The 18,690-nt window shown below is 47.3% G+C and overlaps 2 protein-coding genes across 10 annotated transcripts in view; one reads left to right on the forward strand and one right to left on the reverse strand.

Annotated features, from left to right (window-relative positions):
- Nucleotides 1-7,441, reverse strand: part of DNAI1 (dynein axonemal intermediate chain 1) — a 191,000-nt gene extending 183,559 nt beyond the window's left edge. For all 4 annotated transcript variants that reach the window (XM_053296607.1, XM_053296608.1, XM_053296606.1 and 1 more), the window contains exons 1-2: nucleotides 7,286-7,441; nucleotides 3,550-3,600 (exon numbers count right to left, since the gene is read on the reverse strand). In XM_053296607.1, coding sequence (XP_053152582.1) covers nucleotides 3,550-3,600; nucleotides 7,286-7,318 — 84 coding nt within the window. In that variant the 5' untranslated portion in view covers nucleotides 7,319-7,441. The remainder of the gene's footprint in view (nucleotides 1-3,549; nucleotides 3,601-7,285) is intronic.
- A 2,500-nt stretch (nucleotides 7,442-9,941) lies between these two features.
- FAM219A (family with sequence similarity 219 member A) overlaps nucleotides 9,942-18,690 on the forward strand; it is a 78,870-nt gene continuing 70,121 nt past the window's right edge. For 3 of the 6 annotated variants that reach the window (XM_053294045.1, XM_053294048.1, XM_053294046.1), the window contains exon 1: nucleotides 9,942-10,253. In XM_053294045.1, the coding sequence (XP_053150020.1) occupies nucleotides 10,194-10,253 (60 nt within the window). In that variant the 5' untranslated portion in view covers nucleotides 9,942-10,193. Of the gene's footprint in view, nucleotides 10,254-10,626; nucleotides 10,848-18,690 lie in introns of those variants that run through there. The other 3 variants (XR_008315761.1, XM_053294047.1, XM_053294049.1) reach the window with 2 other exon arrangements.

An 18,690-nucleotide genomic window follows, 5' to 3' on the forward strand; every position in this document is an offset into this window, starting at 1 on the left:
AAACACAGAGGCACAATGGGATGCATATATGTTCCCCTCTGTGGCTAACAGAAGCTGGGAAGGGGTGCAATCTGTACTGGAAAAGTCACACAGTGAGAGTCCAAGAAATCCTCCCACCGTGCCATGACCCTGTTCCAAAATGTCCCCACTGATTTCAGCAGCAACAAGTCGTTCTAGTAAGAACTAATCAGCCTACTTTCCTTTCACTGTCTCTACAAGTGGACTAAATTTGGTTTACATCAAGGTCCACAAGTTAGATCTCTTGTACCTCAAATGTTCACACATCCGCCTTCTTGAATTGGGGTGGATGACATCATCACAAACTACACCATTGAGGTATCCCTGTGTGTCACTCACTACAACTGTACCAAATTTGATTCAAATAGGTTAGGCAGTCCTCACGTTAGTGCAATTGCACCTCAAAGGTTCACACGTCCACCATCTTGGATGAGGTGGATGACATCACCACAAATAACACCACTGGAGCATACAGCTGTTCATACAGCTATAGCAAATTTGGTTCAAATTGTTAGTGTCCACAAGTTAGTGTCCTTGTGCCTCAAAGGGTAGATGACATCATCACAAACTATGCACAAGTTAGTCCACTTACACCTCAAAGGTTCACACGTCCACCATCTTGAATTGGGGTGGATGACATAATCACAATCTACGCCATTGAGGTGTCCCTATGCGTCCCTACTTCTGTAGCAAATCTCGATCAAATCAGTTAAGCGGTTCACAAGTTAACTCACTTGCACCTCAAAAGTTTATGTTTCCGCTATCTTGAATCAGGGTGAGTGACATCATCACAAACTACACCATTGAGGTGTCCCTGTGTGTCACTCACTACAACTGTACCTAATTTGGTTCAAATTGGTTAGACAGTCCACAAGTTAGCCCACTTGTGCCACAGATGTTCATGCATTCGCTATCTTGGATTGGGGTAGATGACATCATCACAAACTATGCACAAGTTAGTCCACTTACACCTCAAAGGTTCACACGTCCACCATCTTGAACTGGGGTGGATGACATTGTCACAATCTACACCATTGAGGTGTCCCTATGTGTCCCTACAGCTGTAGCAAATTTGGTTCAAATTAGTTAAGCAGTTCACAAGATAGCTCACTTGCACCTCAAAAGTTTACGCTCCCGCCATCTTGAATTGGGATGGATGACATCATCACAAATTACACCATTGAGGTGTCCCTGTGTGTCACTTACTACAACTGTACCTAATTTAATTCAAATCAGTTAGACAGTCCACAAGTTAGCCCACTTGGGGCTCAAACATTCACACGTCCCTCATCTTGGATTGTGGTAGATGACATCACAAACTATGCCATTGAGGTTTCCCCATGTGCCCCTACAGCTATCGCAAATTTGGTTCAAATCGGTTAGGCGGTTCACATTAGCCCACTTGCACCTCAAACATTCACGTGTCCGCCAGCTTGAATAGGGGTGGATGACATCTTCACAAACTATGCTGTTGAGGTGTCCTTATGTGTCTCTACAACTGTACCTGATTTGGTTCATATTGGTCCAGGCATTGCAAAGTTGATAGGGGAGAGGACCCATGGACACACGGAATGCCGGGTGATCTCATGAGCCTACTGGAAATTAGGCTTAAAAAGAGATGTCAGAAATGCATTCACACACCTCCAATGTCATGTTTCATTTGCTCCATAGAATTTCCCTGCACTAGGCACACAGTACTGGTTCCTCTTATGTTGTTTAAGCAAGCACAAAAGAGTCTGAAGAAGATTAGGCAGGGCATGAATGTACTGTGCAGTGAGCAGTGCGTGCATGCTCTCTCTCACCCCTACACTCCCTGCACATCTGGCACTAACTTAGAAAGGCTTCTGAAAGTTCTGACACACATGATTCTTTGGACCACTTTATAAAGGGCCCAGTGAAGAGCTATTGCTCAAAATGCATCAGGATCTCAAAATAAAATATTTATTCTACCAGTGGATTGTTTTCTCTTTCATTACACCCAATCCTTCCCCTCACTCCTCCACATTACATATCCTGCACTTGCACAACCATGTTATCTGTACAATTCTACAATGCACGAGGACAGAAACCAGTAGATCAGGCTACTTGTTGGTAGCTACAATTTGAAGGTGAAAAGTGGTAATTCATTGTGATTTATCATAAATAGGCAGGAACCTATTCAAACAGTTATGAAAAGGGGGAATCATATAGAAAGCTTATGGACCATAAATTCTGCTTGTATAAACTGAGGTCAACAGAAGTCAGTGGAACAATTTACTGTATGTCTGATTCCAGGTCACAAGCACGATAGATTAGGCAGACTCTGCTCAAATCATTGGTTAAACCACTAGTAATGCTCAAGGGCCAAGGCTATAACACCTGGAGCTTTGTAGTTTAGAAAAAAGACAACCGAGGGGCAACGTGATAGAAGTCTGTAAAATTATGCATGATGTAGAGTGGAGAGAGAGATTCCCCCCTGCCCCATAACACTAGAACCAGGGGTCAACCCATGAAACTGACTGCCAAGAAATTTAGGACCGACAAAAGGAAGTACTTTTTAACACAACATATAATTAACCTATGGAATTCCCTGCCACAAGATGTGGTGACAGCCACCAGCCTGGATTGCTTTAAGACGGGCTTAGATAAATTCATGGAGGACAAGTCTATCAATGGCTACTAGCCTGAGGGTTATAGGCCACCTCCAGCCTCAGAGGCAAGATGCCTCTGAATACTAGTTGCAGGGAGCAACAGCAGGAGAGAGGCATGCCCTCAGTTCTTGCCTGTGGGCTTCCCAGAGGAATCTGGTGGGCTGCTGTGTGAAAAAAGATGCTGGACTAGATAGGCCTTGGGCCTGATCCAGCAGGGCTGTTCAGAATAGAAAGCATGTTCCGCTGTTCAGCATAAAAAGCATGGCACGTTTGGGGCATATTTCAGGTCCTTTTATAATTTTTCATTTGTTTGCTCAATAGAACACTTAGAAAGAAGAAATACAGTGAGACTTGAGAAACTCATGGAGAAAAACTATTATTTTAAGGTTCAAAATCTGAACTTAGGCTGCATTTCCACAGAATGTCAGGATTGGGGACCTGCTGGGGCTGCTGTGCAACTTGAAAGGCAGCCCCGATATGGTGTAGTGTGATGAGACAACTGCAGAATGACCTGAAACTGCTTCCAGACAGTTGAGCAGCATTGCTTCCAGGTTGCCTGGAAGCAGTTTCAAGTCGTTCCACCACTGCCTTTCAAGTTGCACAGAAGAGGTCCCTAGCAGCAACTGTCTGCTGCACAGAATGTCGGCCACTAGACAGTCAGCCCCTGAGCTCAGTAGACTTAATTATGAGTAAACATAGGATTGCAGAGTTAGTCATTTATTGCTAAGGCAGGTTTACTGGAAGTAATTTCATTGAAATCAATGAGACCTACTCCCAATAAAATGTATTTAGGATGATGGTGATAATGCACAAAAAGTATAATGCTGCTGCCCAAAATCCATTAGTATCATGGCCCTAAACTTGCAAGAAGATGCATTTAGATAGAATATGTACATCTTACCCGTCTCCTTAAAGTTGATCTGGAAGTCTTTAAAGCTGGTGCAATAAAGCTCTAGAAACAAGATAAAAAATAAAATAAAATAAATCATTGTTGGGTGTTACGCTTGATCCTTTAAGAACCAGATAAGAACAGCTTTCCACAAGTTCAACAACATCCATAGTCATTCTTCTGATTTATTTCATTATCCACTAATTCAGTCAGCCCTAGAGTAACTGGTAAGCAGAAGCAATCCGTTGAGATAGGAGTGTCATGCTAGTTCTGAAAAATTAAGGAAAGGGGCCAGAGGCCCAAGTTCAGTCCCTGGCAGCATCTCCAAGTAAGGCTGGCAAGGCCTCTGCCTGAAACCTGGAGTGTCACTCCCAGTCAGTGTAGACCAGGGTTTCTTAACCTTTGGTCTCCAGATGCTGTTGGACTACAACTCCTATCATCCCCAGCCATGGCCTTTGTTGTTGTCCAACAACATCTGGGGACATAAGGTTACGACACTCTGGTGTAGACAATACTGCGCTAGAAGGACCAAGGCGTAAGGTAGCTTCACAAGTTAATAGGAAGGAACAGAGGTAGAGAACTAGGAGCACGGTAAAGAGTTGTCACATCTTCCAAAGTGGGAAAATGCATTCCAGATATGTGTATGTTGCCTATTGCTGGAGGTTGACAACCGCTGGGTAGTCCTGATATTTTGGTCCACAGTCACGAGATAGTTCACAAGACCAAGATGCAATGTGAGCACAAGCCCTGTGCAAGTCAAGTGACATCGGACGGTGGGAAGCAGAATGGGGAAACACTGCCCTAGTCAATCTGAGCAAGGAGGCACCTTTTTAAAGTGGTAATTCTCTTATATTTAGCAGGGGGAGAGAAACCGGCCCTGTCCATCCCCAGCACAGCATCCCGCCAGTGGCTGTTGCTGGGGTCTATCTTATGTTTCTTTTTTAGATCGTGAGCCCTTTGGGGACAAGGAGCTATTTTATCTATTCATTTATATCTAAGTAAAACGCTTTGGGAACTTTTTGTTGAAAAGTAGTATATAAATATTTATCATATCTATATTCCTTCCCCAGTCTTAACAGTCAGGATTGAGGTTACCTCAAGGACTGTCTTCACATACACAAATTTGCTCCTTTTTAAGATTGGTGCTAGAGACCCTGCTCTCTGGCCTATCTCCACTAGAAATATGGCTGGCTGGTACCAGGGACAGGGTCTTCTTGGCGCTGACACTCCACCCATATAACTCCCTCCCAGGAGAGATCCAGGAGGCACCCTCTCCTCCCTTTTTCAGATAGGCCTTAAAATTCTGTTTATCCAGGCAGGCAGTCAATGAATGATCTGTTTAATGCTGCTCTATCTACCCTTGAATTGTTTTATTGCTATTTATCATGTTACTGTTTTCAAAATTGTTTTTATTGTTTATGTCCCCTGCTAACTGAGCAAAGAGGCATCTCTTTAAAGTGGTGATTCTCTTTATTTAGCAGGGGGAGAGAAACTGGCCCTATCGATCCCCAGCACAGCATCCCTCCAGTGGCGGTTGCTGGCGTCTGTCTTATGTTTCTCTTTTAGATCGTGAGCCCTTTAGGGACAGGGAGCCATTTTGTTTTATTTACATCTATGTAAACTGCTTTGGGAACTTATGTTGAAAAGCATAAACATTAAAAAGGTATATAAATATTTGTCGTATTTTTCTTGTATGTTGCTTTGAGTGCACCTCTATGCAGAAAAGTGAAATAAATAATATTTATATGAACAGTAAATAGTGGTATCCTTCTGGAATGCTTTGAGGAGATGAGGTTTGGGCTGCACTGTTTTACAGTGGTTCTGCTCTTTCTTGCAAGGTAGATTCCAGAAGGTGGTGTGTGTGCGGGGTGGTGGTGGTGTCCTCCTTGATACCTTGGCTATCGGCCTGTTGCATCCCATAGCGCTCCATCTTGTTCCCTGTACTTTCTAAGATCTACATGAAACTGCTGGGAAAAATCATTCAGGTGTTTGGCATTCACTGTCATAAATATGTAAGTCACTCATCCCCAGCTGGAAGAGCAGATAACATACTACACATGGTGCTTGGAGACAATAAAGGGATGGATGTGGGTTAACAAGCTGAAATTAAATGCAGGCAAGATGGAGGCTCCTTTAGCCAGGAGACTCAGCAATGGCTTATCAACCTGTTTTTAATGGGGCTGCACTCTCCTTGAAGAAGCGGGTTCACAGCCTGGGAGTCCTCCTGAAGCATTACACCTGGATGTCCAGGTGACTAGCCAAACAGGCTTTTGTCCAGCTCCAGCTGGTGTGTAAGTTATTTCAATTTCTGTCTCAATCAAATCTGGCCACGGTGATCCATGCCCTTGTCACATCTGGACTGGATTACTCTAACACACTTTAAGTGGGACTATCTTTAAAGAGCCTTCAGAAACTTCAGTTGTCCAGAATGCATCCTGAAGAGTCCTAACTAGTACAGGATGCATGGACTATATTACACCTGCATGCTGGGAGCTGCGTTGGTTACCAGTTTGTTTCTAGGTACAATCCAAAGGGCTGATGTTGACCTTTAAAACCTGAAATGGTTTGATTGGAATTAAGATACTTGTGTCTGCCTGACCTTTTAAGAACTTGCAGGGAGGACTTCTATAGACACCACCTCTCTTTAGGATTCATTTGGTGGCCATGCGGAATAGGGCCTTCTCTATGGTGGCTCCCTCTGTGGAACTCCCTTCCCCATCATATATATCTGATCGCTTGCCCCCTCTCTGTTGAACTTCCAGCACTTATTGAAGACGTTTCCTTCTGGCAGGCTTTCCCTCCTTTCACTGTCTGAGAAATAGTCCTTTATAAGTGGTTTGAGGATTCTATGCCTAGCAGAGGAGAGCTGGTCTTGTGGTAGCAAGCATGACTTGTCCCCTTAGCTAAGCAGGGTCCACCCTGGTTGCATATGAATGGGAGACATGATGTGTGAGCACTGCAAGAGATTCCCCTTAGGGGATGGAGCAGCTCTGGGAAGAGCAGAAGATTCCAAGTTCCCTCCCTGGCAGCATCTCCAAGGTAGGGCTGAGAGAGACTCCTGTCTGCAACCTTGGAGAAGCCGCTGCCAGTCTGTGAAGACCAGTGTTGCTCAACATTTTTGGAGTCATGGACTGGTACATTCTTGGTGTGCAGTTTCCCGGACCAACAGTTAGTATAAGAGTTCCCCCCTCACCCCAACCCCAGGCCCCCCAAAGCCAATTTGGGGCCGGTAGGGGCTACCACTGGGAGCCCTCTGGAGCTCATTTCCAGGCAGCCCTCCTTGCTGTATAATGTTTATCTGAGGCAGCTAAATTCACGAGGGCTGCCTGCCTAGAAATGAGCTCCGGAGAGCTCGCCCGGGCTCCATGGATGCCAGGCCTCGCTCCCTACACGTGACGGGCCGGTACCCTCACGGGCCAGTACTCAACAGCTCACAGACCCGCACTGGTCCACGGACCGGTGGATGAGCAACACTGGTGTAGGCAATACTGAGGCAAGATGGACCAAGGGTCTGACTCAGTATATGGCAGCTCCCTGTTGCATTTTTAGTCTTTTGTAATGGTTTTATTGTTTTGCGGAGTTGTATTTTAATTCTCTGGGATATGTAAACCACCTTAAAATATCTTATATGAAAGGCGGGATATAGATTTAAAATAAAATAATCAAACCCTCTAGCTGGTCCCCCCTCATGAGATGACGTCATGAGCCGGAGTGTGACGTCACGCCTGGATCCCGCAGCCGCGCCCACCTGCTTGCGCTTGAAGAGCTCTTTCGGGGGCATGGCGGCGCCTCTCCTTCCACCGGCGGCAGAGCCTGGCCTCTTCCCCGCTTGTACGCTAAGCCTTTCACGCCTTTCACCAGCTGCCGGAAGTTTATTACGGCATCCATGGCAACGAGGCGGAAGTGGCCTCCTCTCTAGTACCCCACACCTATTTGTGGAAATAAAATGGTAGAATCCTCACATCCCTGGGGGAATCACATTGGAGCGGGCGGGGGCGGAGCTCCCTTGTTGAATAATTCATGAGGAGGGTGGGGCGGAGGAGACGGAGTGGTTTCGCGAGAAAGGCAGTCCAGTAACCTGAAAACTCCGCCCAAGTTGCCCATCCCTTCTTATTAATATGCAGATGAGGGGGCGGGGCAGGCTATGAGAGGCGGCCTGAGGCAAAGCGTAGACCATAGAGTTAGGAAGAGGCTAGAGCCTTATTCTAGATCTCTAGATAGACCTTGATTAGCCTCAACCACACTGAAATAAAATTTTGAGCAGCTCGCTTTCGAGTTCTTAGGAACCGTTCATCAGTCTATATGGTGCGAAAAGGAGGAAAGAAAAACGCCAGTGTGTGTGTGTGTGTGTGTGTGTGTGTGTGTGTGCTGTGACTGGGTAGCCTTTTGGATTTTCTTCTACCTACAATTTTTTATTTTCCTGAGTATATGCTGGCTCTGGGTTCAGAGGTAGGATGCTTCTGATGCCAGTTGCAGGGAAGCAACAGAGCTTTGCCTCAGGCCGCCTCTCATAGCCTGCCCCGCCCCCTCATCACGGTGTAGTGGTTAGAGTGCTGGACTAGGACCAGGGAGACCCGAGTTCAAATCCCCATTCAACCATGATACTTGCTGGGTGACTCTGGGCCAGTCACTTCTCTCTCAGCCTCACCTACTTCACAGGGTTGTTGTGAGGAGAAACTTAAGTATGTAGTACACTGCTCTGGGCTCCTTGGAGGAAGAGCGGGATATAAATGTAAAAAAACCCAACAACAACAACAATAATAATAATCTCTGTCTTGCCTGTGGGCTTCCCAGAGGAATCTAGTGGGCTATTACGGGGAAACAGGATGCTGTACTAGAAAGGCCTTGGGCCTGACCCAAGAGAGCTGTTCTTATTTTCCCTTTTTTGTAAAAAGAAGAAGAAGAATACCGCCTTCCGCCTTCCAACAGGTGTATTTTTAAACTGAGAGAATATGTTCTACTGTATGAAAATGGGACTTTACCAACCACTAGATAATACTACGAGTGTAAAGCCCATTGACATCTTGCCTAGTGAAATACTAGGTACTTTTCTTCTGGCTGTTTAGTTTTCAAAATGTTTATTTTTGGCCATTTACTTTTCTTCTGGCTATTAGAGATGGGCGGGGAGGGGCATAGCTCAGTGGTAGAGCATCTGCTTGCATGATGGTGCAGAAGGTCCCCACCTCCAGAGACCCCTCCTGCTGAGACCTTGGAGAAGCTGCTGCCAGTTAGTGTAAACAACACCGAGCTAGATGGACGAGTGGTCAGACTGTATAATGGTTGGAGAATGGTTGGAGTCGGTATAAGGCAGCTTCCTAGGTTCCTATGGGTGCTTTTATTAATACAAGGACAGGACAGAGTAAACAGCAGGGGTTGCCAACCTGAGGCCCTCAAGCTGTTGTTGGTCTACAGCTCTCATCATCCAACAACAGCCTCAGGTTGTGCTAGATCTTGATATTTTTCTAAATGCAGGGATGGAGTCTCTTCCTGCCAGGATCCCTGGTGCCACAGTCTGAGATCACTGTCTCTGAGTCCATCTTCCAAGACTGTCATACAATGCAGACTTAAGGGGGCCCAGCTTGCCTCCCCCACTTGGCTTTTCTTGCCATCTAGCCTGGGAAGGGCTCTCTGGGAAAAGCTGCTTAAGAGCCTGTGTCATCGTAGTCAGTCCCCTAGTCCTAAGTAAGTAAAGAGTGCCCATCGAGTCAGTGTCAACTCCTGGTGCCCTGGGGTTTTTCTTTGGTAGAATACAGGAGGGGTTGACCATGGCAATCTCCCGCACAGTATGAGATGATGCCTTTCAGCATCTTCCTATATTGCTGCAGCCTGATAGAGGTGTTTCCCATAGTCTGGGGAACATACCAGCAGGATTCGAACCGGCAACCTCTGGCTTGCTAGTCAAGTCATTTCCCGGCTGCGCCATTCGGTGACACCCCTAATCCTAAGGAAAGAGTTTCTCGAATGCAGCTTTGCGTTAAGCATGGAGACAATTCCCAACAGCAGGTTTTATGTGTCACACGTGGGCTGGGCCGAATCCAGGTTTCGCGAGCGTCTGGCTTTCAGAAGAATGCTTAGAAAACCCACCCTTTGGAAACAGCCTCTGGGGTAGCCTGCCTGCGGCTCTCCGGCTGTTCTTGGACTGGACCACCACTGACCCACCACTGCGGCGGGAGATGATGGGGGCTGCTGCTGCTGTAGTCCCGCCAGCAGCCGGAGAGTCGTTCCGGGGACGCCCCCGTAGCCAAACCAGGGCTTGCCTAATAGCCCGGAAGTTGGGCACGCATGCCGTGACGGGAGTCCCTCTAACCTTTTGCTATCTCTGGGCGAGCGCCGCCCCGCCGCCCCACCACCCCCCCCCGAGACGCCAAGAGCCGGAAGGAAGCGGCGCGCGCCGGTCTCCCTTGCTGCGCCTGCGCGCCGAGAGGGCGGGGCGGGGGCTGAGTCACCGCGGCCGGCAAAGGTAGCGGCAGCAGCAGCAGGCAGGGCCGCCAGAGCACCCGCCGGCGGTGGCATGAGGCATCGGCCAGCGGCGGCGACGACGACGGGCCAGTCCCTGCTGCGACACTGAGCGGTGGCAGCGGCGGCGGCTCCTCCTCGGCCCAGCAGCCCGCCCGGCTCCCCGCGCGCCTCCTCCTCCTCCGCCGCCCGCCGGCACCATGATGGAAGAGATCGACCGCTTCCAAGTGCCCGCCGTGCGAGCCGAGATGCAGCCCCTGGTGAGCGCGCAGGGCCGGGCGCGGGGGTCCCCGTGAGGGCCGTCCTTGGGGCCGGCCGGGCGCCCTCCGGTGCCTCCAGCTGCGGCTTCCCCGCTCCTGCCCCCCTTTCGCCGGCCTCGCTTGTTCCTCCCGCTCACCGGCAGGGGGCGCCACCCCTCCCGCCCCGGGGGAGGGAGCGGAGGAGAGCCACCCCCCCGCGCGCGCGCCCCTCTTGCTGGGGGCTGCCAGGCCTGTGATGGGAGGCAGGCGGAGGCGCCCCTCCCTCCCCGTGCGGCGCTTGCTGGCGCGCCCCCTGCGGCGGGGCGAAGGGGAGCTGCCGGGGTGCCGGGCGGGAGGTCGAGGGCAGGCGGGAGCGGACCCGCTCTGGGGAGGGAGGGGGGAGGGACCCCCGGCCCAGGCAGGCACCGCTGAACGAGGCTCGGCCTCCGCCCTGGCTTGCGTGCCACCTCGCTGGGAACGGGGGCAAGGCAGCCCCCCCCAACACACCCACCCACGCAGGAGGAGCAAGGCCGGGGAGGGGGCTGCGTGGTCTGGAGTGAGGCGGCCCGGCTAGGATCCCCTGGAGCCCGCCGCCCCTGCCCCAAGCACAGCAAGGTCAGAGCAGAGGCCATCCTCTCCCCGCCCGGCTTCCCCTGAGGAGGCAGGAGTCCAAACCTGGCGCCTCCCTTTGTGCCCTCTTGGGGGCTTCCTTTCCTTTCAGGACTAAAGGGCAACTCTTGCCCTGGAGTTGGGTTGGGCTTGGCTTAGGGCGCTTTGCAATGCTGCCCTAAGGAGGAGAGCCAAGGACAGCCCCGAGTCCTGGCTGGGTCAAGGCCCCTCAGCCCTTCCTGCGGGTGGGTGGGTGGAAATGGTGGGGTTTGTTGAGGCAGGAGTTCTCCCCCCCCCGCCCCCCAGGCTGCCCTTCTCCTCCTCTGCTAGCATCTGCCTTCTTGCTGCAGAGGCCTATGGAGACTGCTTGCCCTCGGTTTGCTGGGCTGGGGATGCTTCTTCTCGGCAGCTCTGCCCAATCTCCCGTCCGTCACCCACCACCAGCCCTGTTCTTTTGGGAGCAGCTGTGATGTGTTGTGAATAACATGCCCAGGGGGTCTGTTGGTCCCAGTCCCCTCTCCTCAGGGAGATGATAGAGGCCCGGGCTCCCTTGCTACTGGCAAGCAGGAAAGGCAAGGAACATGACTGGATGTTTTGGATCCTTGTCTGGCTGGCTGATGACGTAACCCTTCTGTAAGCGTGTGTGAGAGAGGCATAAATATTGCATGTGGGCAGCATCTACAGGCAGTAGAGGAAAGAACAGATTTATTACCACGCTGTGCCCATTCCAGTCCCAGCCTGTGTGTTCAAGATCTTTGCCACTCGGGAAATTGCTCCAGGCCTGTCTGCTCTTAAGCAGGTAGCCTTGGTGCTTGGCCAAGTTTGGGATAAGAGGGAGAGGGGATTTCGGAGCTCTTTGGGTTAGAAGCGTGAGGCCGATTACTAGGTAGCTGTCCCCTGAAGTGGTTCTGAAAGGGCCTTCGGCGAGCACACTTCAGAGATGTGCTGGCTGATGTTCAGTGATTCTCTAGAAGAGAGCAGGCCACTACACCTCCCCACCAGAACGGCTGACTCCGGCTGCATGGGTGGGGCCGTGGGACCCCACCTGTGTGTTCTGTAGTTCACTCCCAGAGGACAAATGTGGTCCTTTGCCCTCCTTCTCATGTCTTGCTGTCTGCCTTACTGGCCTTGTTCTGCTGCTTGCTCCCCAGATTTTCCTGGCAATTGATAAATAGTTTGGATTCCTAAGCACCTCCATAAAATGTTTAGGCCAAAGCCACTGCTATAACTGAAATACTGCTTGAAATGGCTGGATACTAGCCTCGTGTTTCTCAGCTTCGAAGTGATATTTCCAACCATTTTGTTGAGTTTTCTACTCGCTATATGCCATCTTGCTGGCACAGATGTTATGGGTCAGACATCCTGTGCCATTTTCCAGAGAAGCGCTCTTTATTTAGTTGTTTAACACAATTATATACCACCTAAAACACAAGTCTCTGTGCAGTTTACAACAAAACAGGTCAGGTTCTCTGTCAGGTTTAAGATAGTTTGTAATAAAAAATTTACAGAAGGAGAAGGTAGTGATGTATCCCTCAAGTTTCTTTTTCCAATTTATTTTTGGCATTTATATACTGTTTTTCAGGCAAACCTCCAAAAGCAGTTTCTCATAGCATCGGGCATCACTTGCAAAGAACTGGAGGGCGTGTCTCTACTGTTCACCCATCAGTAATGTTATTTGAACATGTAGCTCTGCTGGTATCTGTCCATGTGCAATTTTGGATCTACCTTTTTGTTTCCTTTGTTACATTGTGTTCCTATCCAGTATTTGAACAGTATTCAGTGCAAAATGGGGATTTGGTTTCTTCTGGCCCACATGAGCTTGAATTCTTGCTTGTGTTTTAACCAGGTGATCTTTGTCAAGTTACCTATTGTTTCAACGTCACAATACTCTAATCTCAGTAAGAATCCTAAATTTGGTTATTCCGGTTGGTTTGTGATGTGTCTTGTTCAGAGGCTTAGTTTTGTTTAGTTGCTTGTGTTTCTGAAGTGGGCTTCTGTAATGTATTGAGGGTTGAGGGGCAGTTGCTGTGTTATCTCTGGAATCAAAATCATAATAGCGACTTGTGTGTCAAGAAGTGCATGAACCGGTTTTGCGCCTTCTTTGGGAGCCAGCTCGGGCAACCCGCAACCAAACCAGTTCGGGGGAGCAGTTCCCTCAAGAAGTAGGTAAGCAGGTCATTAACTGCTCTGCTTTTTCTATTGTGGCTCTTGATCTAGCACAGGCCGCGTGCGCTGATGCCACCTGCGCAGGCTTCAGGAAACAGTGCCACAGCCGTGTGCGGCCTTTGCTAGATCGAGCACCGCACCCAGAAAAGTGGCAGCGCAGCAGCGGATAAGGTAAGGACTTGCTTACCTGCTTCTTAAGGGAACCCCACCCGCACATCCCTTCTTGTGTGTTTCTCCTCTGTTTTGACAATCCTGATTGGTTGTGAACAGAATATTGCCGTATCAGCTTACATAGGAACATAGGAAGCTGCCATATACTGAGTCAGACCATAGGTCCATCTCGCTCAGTATTGTCTACACACAGACTGGCAGTGGCTTTTCCAAGGTTGCAGGCAGGAATCTCTCTCAGCCCTATCTTGGAGATGCTGCCAGGGAGGGAACTTGGAGCCTAGATGCTCTTCCCAGAGCGGCTCCATCCCCTAAGGGGAATATCTTACAGCTCACACTTCTAGTCTCCCTTTCGAATGCAACCAGGGTGGATCCTGCTTAGCTTAAGGGGACAAGTCATGCTTGCTACCACAAGACCAGCTCTCTTCCCATAGCTGGGAAGCTTGACAGACTGTCTCAGGTTAATGCAATCTGCAAATTGAGACCACTGAAGCATTATGTCTTGCTGTGTCGTCCGTCCCCGTCCCCCCCCCCCACACTCTACGTTTTCTCCTTTCTAAGACACTTCAGTCTCCATGCAACATCATGGACATTCTGCAGATATTAAGAAATTGCTCCAAAACACAGATCTCCTGACAGATGAAAAATCTAATTGGCCATGGAAAAATTGTGTAGCTGAAGTTGCGTTGAGATTGCATTATGCAAATATGCATATAGTGCTATAGTTTGCATTACGGTATTCAGATGGCAATATCTGGGTTTTGGAAGAGTTTGGAATGATTGTCTAAAACTTGGTTGGTTGAGGATAAGTCAGGAAAGGGAAATAATTTGAGCCAAAAAATGGCTGTGGAGTGGGGTTAGGGGTGAGATGGGTTGAAGGAATCTCGTTATAGGGAATATATAGGGAGCTGTGTAAACCTTGGAAACCCTGGTATCTGTACAGTACACAGTAGAAGTCTTTTTGAGATTCTGTTTTGTACTTTTAGTTTTTAGCAGACAGTACACCTATAGTGTGAAAGTATTTGCTGCTGCAAGGATAGCGAAACTGGCATGATTTTGCAGAGGGCAGGTTCCATTCCTTCATATCTCACAAACTATTAAATCAAGCATATTGTTCCACCTTCTGTGTCTGCCTTTGTGGTCGGTGTCTCTTGATGTATGAGGGAACTTCCTGCTCCTTTATGTTTTCAGTCTTGCAGTCTGTCTGCTGGGAAATGTCTCTTCAGACTCTCAGTATGCACCTCTGGTTCGCATGACCTCATGTCTTTCTTCCCATCTCCAGTCTTCAGATAGCTGGGTGTAGGTGGGGGGCAAATCTTAAATATTTGTTCGCTCTCTGCAGCTTGCAGGTCCTGGCGGTACTGCTGGCAATCACTTTTAAAAGATCCCTCTCACTGCTGCCTCCAGCGCCGCCCTCAGCGGCTGCTGTGTGTGTATGGCTTTGTGTAGTGTGGTGTGTGCCTGATGCATGAACAAACCTAAGCAGGAGCTACAAGGAGACTGGAGCACAAGGGCAGCTGGAGGAGGCACAGTCAAGGCCAGAGCCCCATGTGACAGCAACCCCATTGAGCTTGGTGGGACCCACATTCAAGAAGGTCCCATGTTCAATCCCTGGCAGCATCTCTAGGTAGGTCTGGAAAGATTCCTGCCTGAAACACTTTAGAGCTGCTGTCAGTCAATGTAGACCAGTGATTCTCAAACTTGGGTCCTCAGGTGTTATTGGACTTCAACTCCCATAATCCCCAACCAAAGGCCACTGAGGCTGGGGATTATGGGAGTTGAAGTCCAATAATACCTGAGGACCCAAGTTTGAGAATCACTGATGTAGACCATTCTGAGTTAGATGGCCTAACTAGATGGTTTGTAAATATTTAAGAGAGTGCCTTCTCCGTCGTGAACCCTGTTGCCTATTAAGATAATCTGGAGAGGTCCAATTACGGGTACCACAAACCCATTTGGTGGCAACTCAGAACGGGCCTTTTCTGTGGCTGTCCCAGGGCTTTGGAATGCACTCCCTGCTGAAATAAGAGCATCTCCTTCTCTGTTTGCTTTTAGGAGGACCCTGAAGACGTACCTGTTTTCCCAGGCCTTCAACTGAGATTTGATTTTTCAATTTTAATGTGTTTTTATCTATGATTTTTATCTTTTTATTAATTCTAAATGCGTTATGTTTTAATTCTGTACACCACCTAAAGATTTTTACACTAGGAGGTATATAAATTAAATAAATAGATAATAAATAATAAATAGTCTGACCCGGTATAAGGTAGCTTCCTATGTTACTCTATCTTGACCTCCAAGAACAGGGAGCTTCCTGAGGGAGGAATGCAAGTGGTTATAGAATCTACATAGAATATCCAGCAGAGCCTCCCTTCCTCATTGAGGAGCGAGAGTACTTTAGTACTGATCCTAAAAGACAGAAGCTATCCACCACTTCAATGTCTTCGTTGTCAGTTCCGAGACTGGTTGCTGTACCCATTGTCATTAGTTTAGTCGCCTTTACATTTAATTGTAGTCCCATTTTTCACTGTGCTCCTTGAATTTCATTACTACAGCTTGCAGATCATCAGCATTCTCAGCTATCAGAGTGGTGTCATCAGCGTAGCACAGGTAATTGATGTTTCTTCCTCCAGCTTAAAACCACGCTCATCTTCTTCCAATCCAGCTTCTCTCAGTATATGTTCAGCATATAAATTGAATAAAGAAGGAGAAAGTATACAGCCTTGTCTTACTCCTTTGCCGATCTGGAACCAGTCTGTTTCACCATGTTCCGTCTGGACTGTGGCTTCCTGTCCTGTGTATAGGTTTCTCATGAGAACAGTGAGATGTTCTGGGACGCCCATTTTCCTAAGGATATTCCACAGCTTGACATGGCCGACTCAATCGAAGGCCTTTCTGTAGTCAATAAAGCACAAATTGACTTATTTCTGGTATTCTTTGGCTTTCTCAATTATCGAGTGTGCATCAGCAATGATGTCTCTTGTTCCTCAGCCTTTTCTGAAACCAGCTTGAACATACAGCATTTCGCTTTCCACATAGGGCTCTAATCTGTGTTGAATTATCCTGAGCATGTTTTTGCTAGCATCTGAAATTAAGGATATGGTGCAATGGTTTGTGCAAAGTCTCCTTTCTTTGGTATGGTAGAATGACTTCTTTCATTCTGTTGGCCACTGAGTTGTTCTCCAAATTTGCTGGCATAGTTTGGTTAGAGCCTTGACTGATTCTTCTTCTGTTGCCTGCCATATTTCTATAGCTGTTCCATCAGTTCCTATAGCCTTCCAACTTAGTAGTGACCGGAGTGCTGATCTAACTTCATCTTTCCATACTAGAGGTTCTTGCAAGTAGGGAATATCTTCTAGAGTATCTTGTATGTTAATGTCCTTGCTGTACAGATTTTCAATATACTCCTTCCATCTCTGTTTGATCTTCTCTGAATAAGTTACTATTTGTCCTTTGGCATCCCCTGATAACTTGGCAAAGAGGCACCTGTTAATGTGGTGATTCTCTTTATTTAGCAGGGAGAGAGTAACTGGCCCTATCCTCCCCCAGCACAGTACCTCCAGTGACTGTTGCTGGTGTCTATCTCATGTTTCTTTTTAGATTGTGAGCCCTTTGTGGACAGGGAGCCATCTTATTTATTTATTTCTCTATGTAAACTGCCCTGAGCCATTTTTGGAAGGGCGGTATTATTGAATTAATAATAATAATAATAATAATAATAATAATACACCAGAGGCACAAAAAGACCAACTGCTGATTGAAAAAATGATTTTAGAAAATTGCAAGAGAAGAAAAACAAATCTAAGTATTGCATAGATTGACTACAAGAAAGCCTTCGATTCATTGCCTCACACATGGATACTAAAATGTTTAGAAACAACTGGTGTCAGCAAAAACATTCAGATATTTATTAAAAAAGCAATGAGCAGGTGGAGTACACAGTTAACAATCAATGGCGAGACACTTGGACAGGTTAGCATTAGAAGATGCATTTTCAAAGGGGACTCACTATCCCCTCTGTTGTTTGTAATCGCCATGACTCCACTTTCACAAATACTAGACAAAACAGGCCTCGGATACCAAACATCTAAAACATCAAGTCAAATCAACCATCTGCTGTACATGGACGATCTGAAGTTGTATGGAAAGTCCCAGTCAGAAATCGAATCACTGCTAAGCACTGTCCGTATACTCAGTAGCGATATAGCAATGGAGTTTGGACTAGACAAGTGTGCTACATTAATAATGAACAGAGGAAAAATAACAAAAATAGAAGGAATAGAACTGCCCAATGGAAGCAACATCAAGAACCTGGAAGAGAGAGAACATTACAAATACTTGGGCATTCTCCAGGCTGATAACATCACACACACTGAAGTTAAAAGAAAAAGTGAAAGTGAATACATCAGGAGAGTTAGAAAAATTCTCAAGTCCAGACTCATTGGTAGGAACACCATACAAGCCATAAACACCAGGGCTATACCTATTATCAGATACACTGCAGAAATAATAGACTAGATCGTAAGACCAGGAAAATCATGAGAATCAATCATGCTCTGCACCCCCGCAGTGATGTCGATAGGCTATACCTCCCTCGCAGCTCAGGTGGAAGAGGAATGCTGCAAGTCCATGAAACAGTAGAGGAAGAGAAAAGAGTCCTTGAAGAATATATCAAGGACAGTGAAGAAGATGCACTTCAAATGGTCAAGAACGAGAAACTATTCAGCACCAATGAAACAAAGCAGGCCTACAAGAAAGAACAAGTCAAGAAGCGAGCAGAAAAATGGAAAAATAAGCCACTGCCTGGTCAATATTTGCACAATATAAGTGGAAAATCAGACATCACCAAGACCTGGCAATGGCTTAAGAATGGCAACTTGAAGAAAGAAACAGAGGGTTTAATACTGGCTGCACAAGAACAGGCACTAAGAACAAATGCAAGAAGAGCAAAAGTAGAAAAGTCAACAACAAACAGCAAGTGCCGCCTTTGTAAAGAAGCGGATGAAACAGTGGACCACCTAATCAGCTGTTGTAAAAAGATCGCACAGACTGACTACAAACAAAGGCATGACAAGGTAGCAGGGATGATACACTGGAACATCTGCAAAAAATACAAGCTACCTGTAGCCAAACATTGGTGGGACCATAAAATTGAAAAAGTTGAAGAAAATGAAGATGTCAAAATATTATGGGACTTCCGACTACAAACAGACAAACATCTGCCACACAATACACCAGATATAACTGTAGTCGAGAAGAAAGACAAACAAGTTAAAATAATTGACATAGCAATACCAGGGGATAGCAGAATAGAAGGAAAAGAAATAGAAAAAAATCACAAAATACAAAGATCTACAAATTGAAATGGAAAGGCTGTGGCAGAAAAAGACCAAAATAATCACAGTGGTAATTGACGCCCTGGGTGCAGTTCCAAAAGACCTTGGAGAGCACCTCAACACCAGAGGGGCCACAGAAATCACCATCAGCCAATTACAAAAAGCAACTTTACTGGGAA

This window comes from Hemicordylus capensis, chromosome 2 (genome assembly GCF_027244095.1).
Source record: "Hemicordylus capensis ecotype Gifberg chromosome 2, rHemCap1.1.pri, whole genome shotgun sequence".
Taxonomy (NCBI): domain Eukaryota; kingdom Metazoa; phylum Chordata; class Lepidosauria; order Squamata; family Cordylidae; genus Hemicordylus; species Hemicordylus capensis.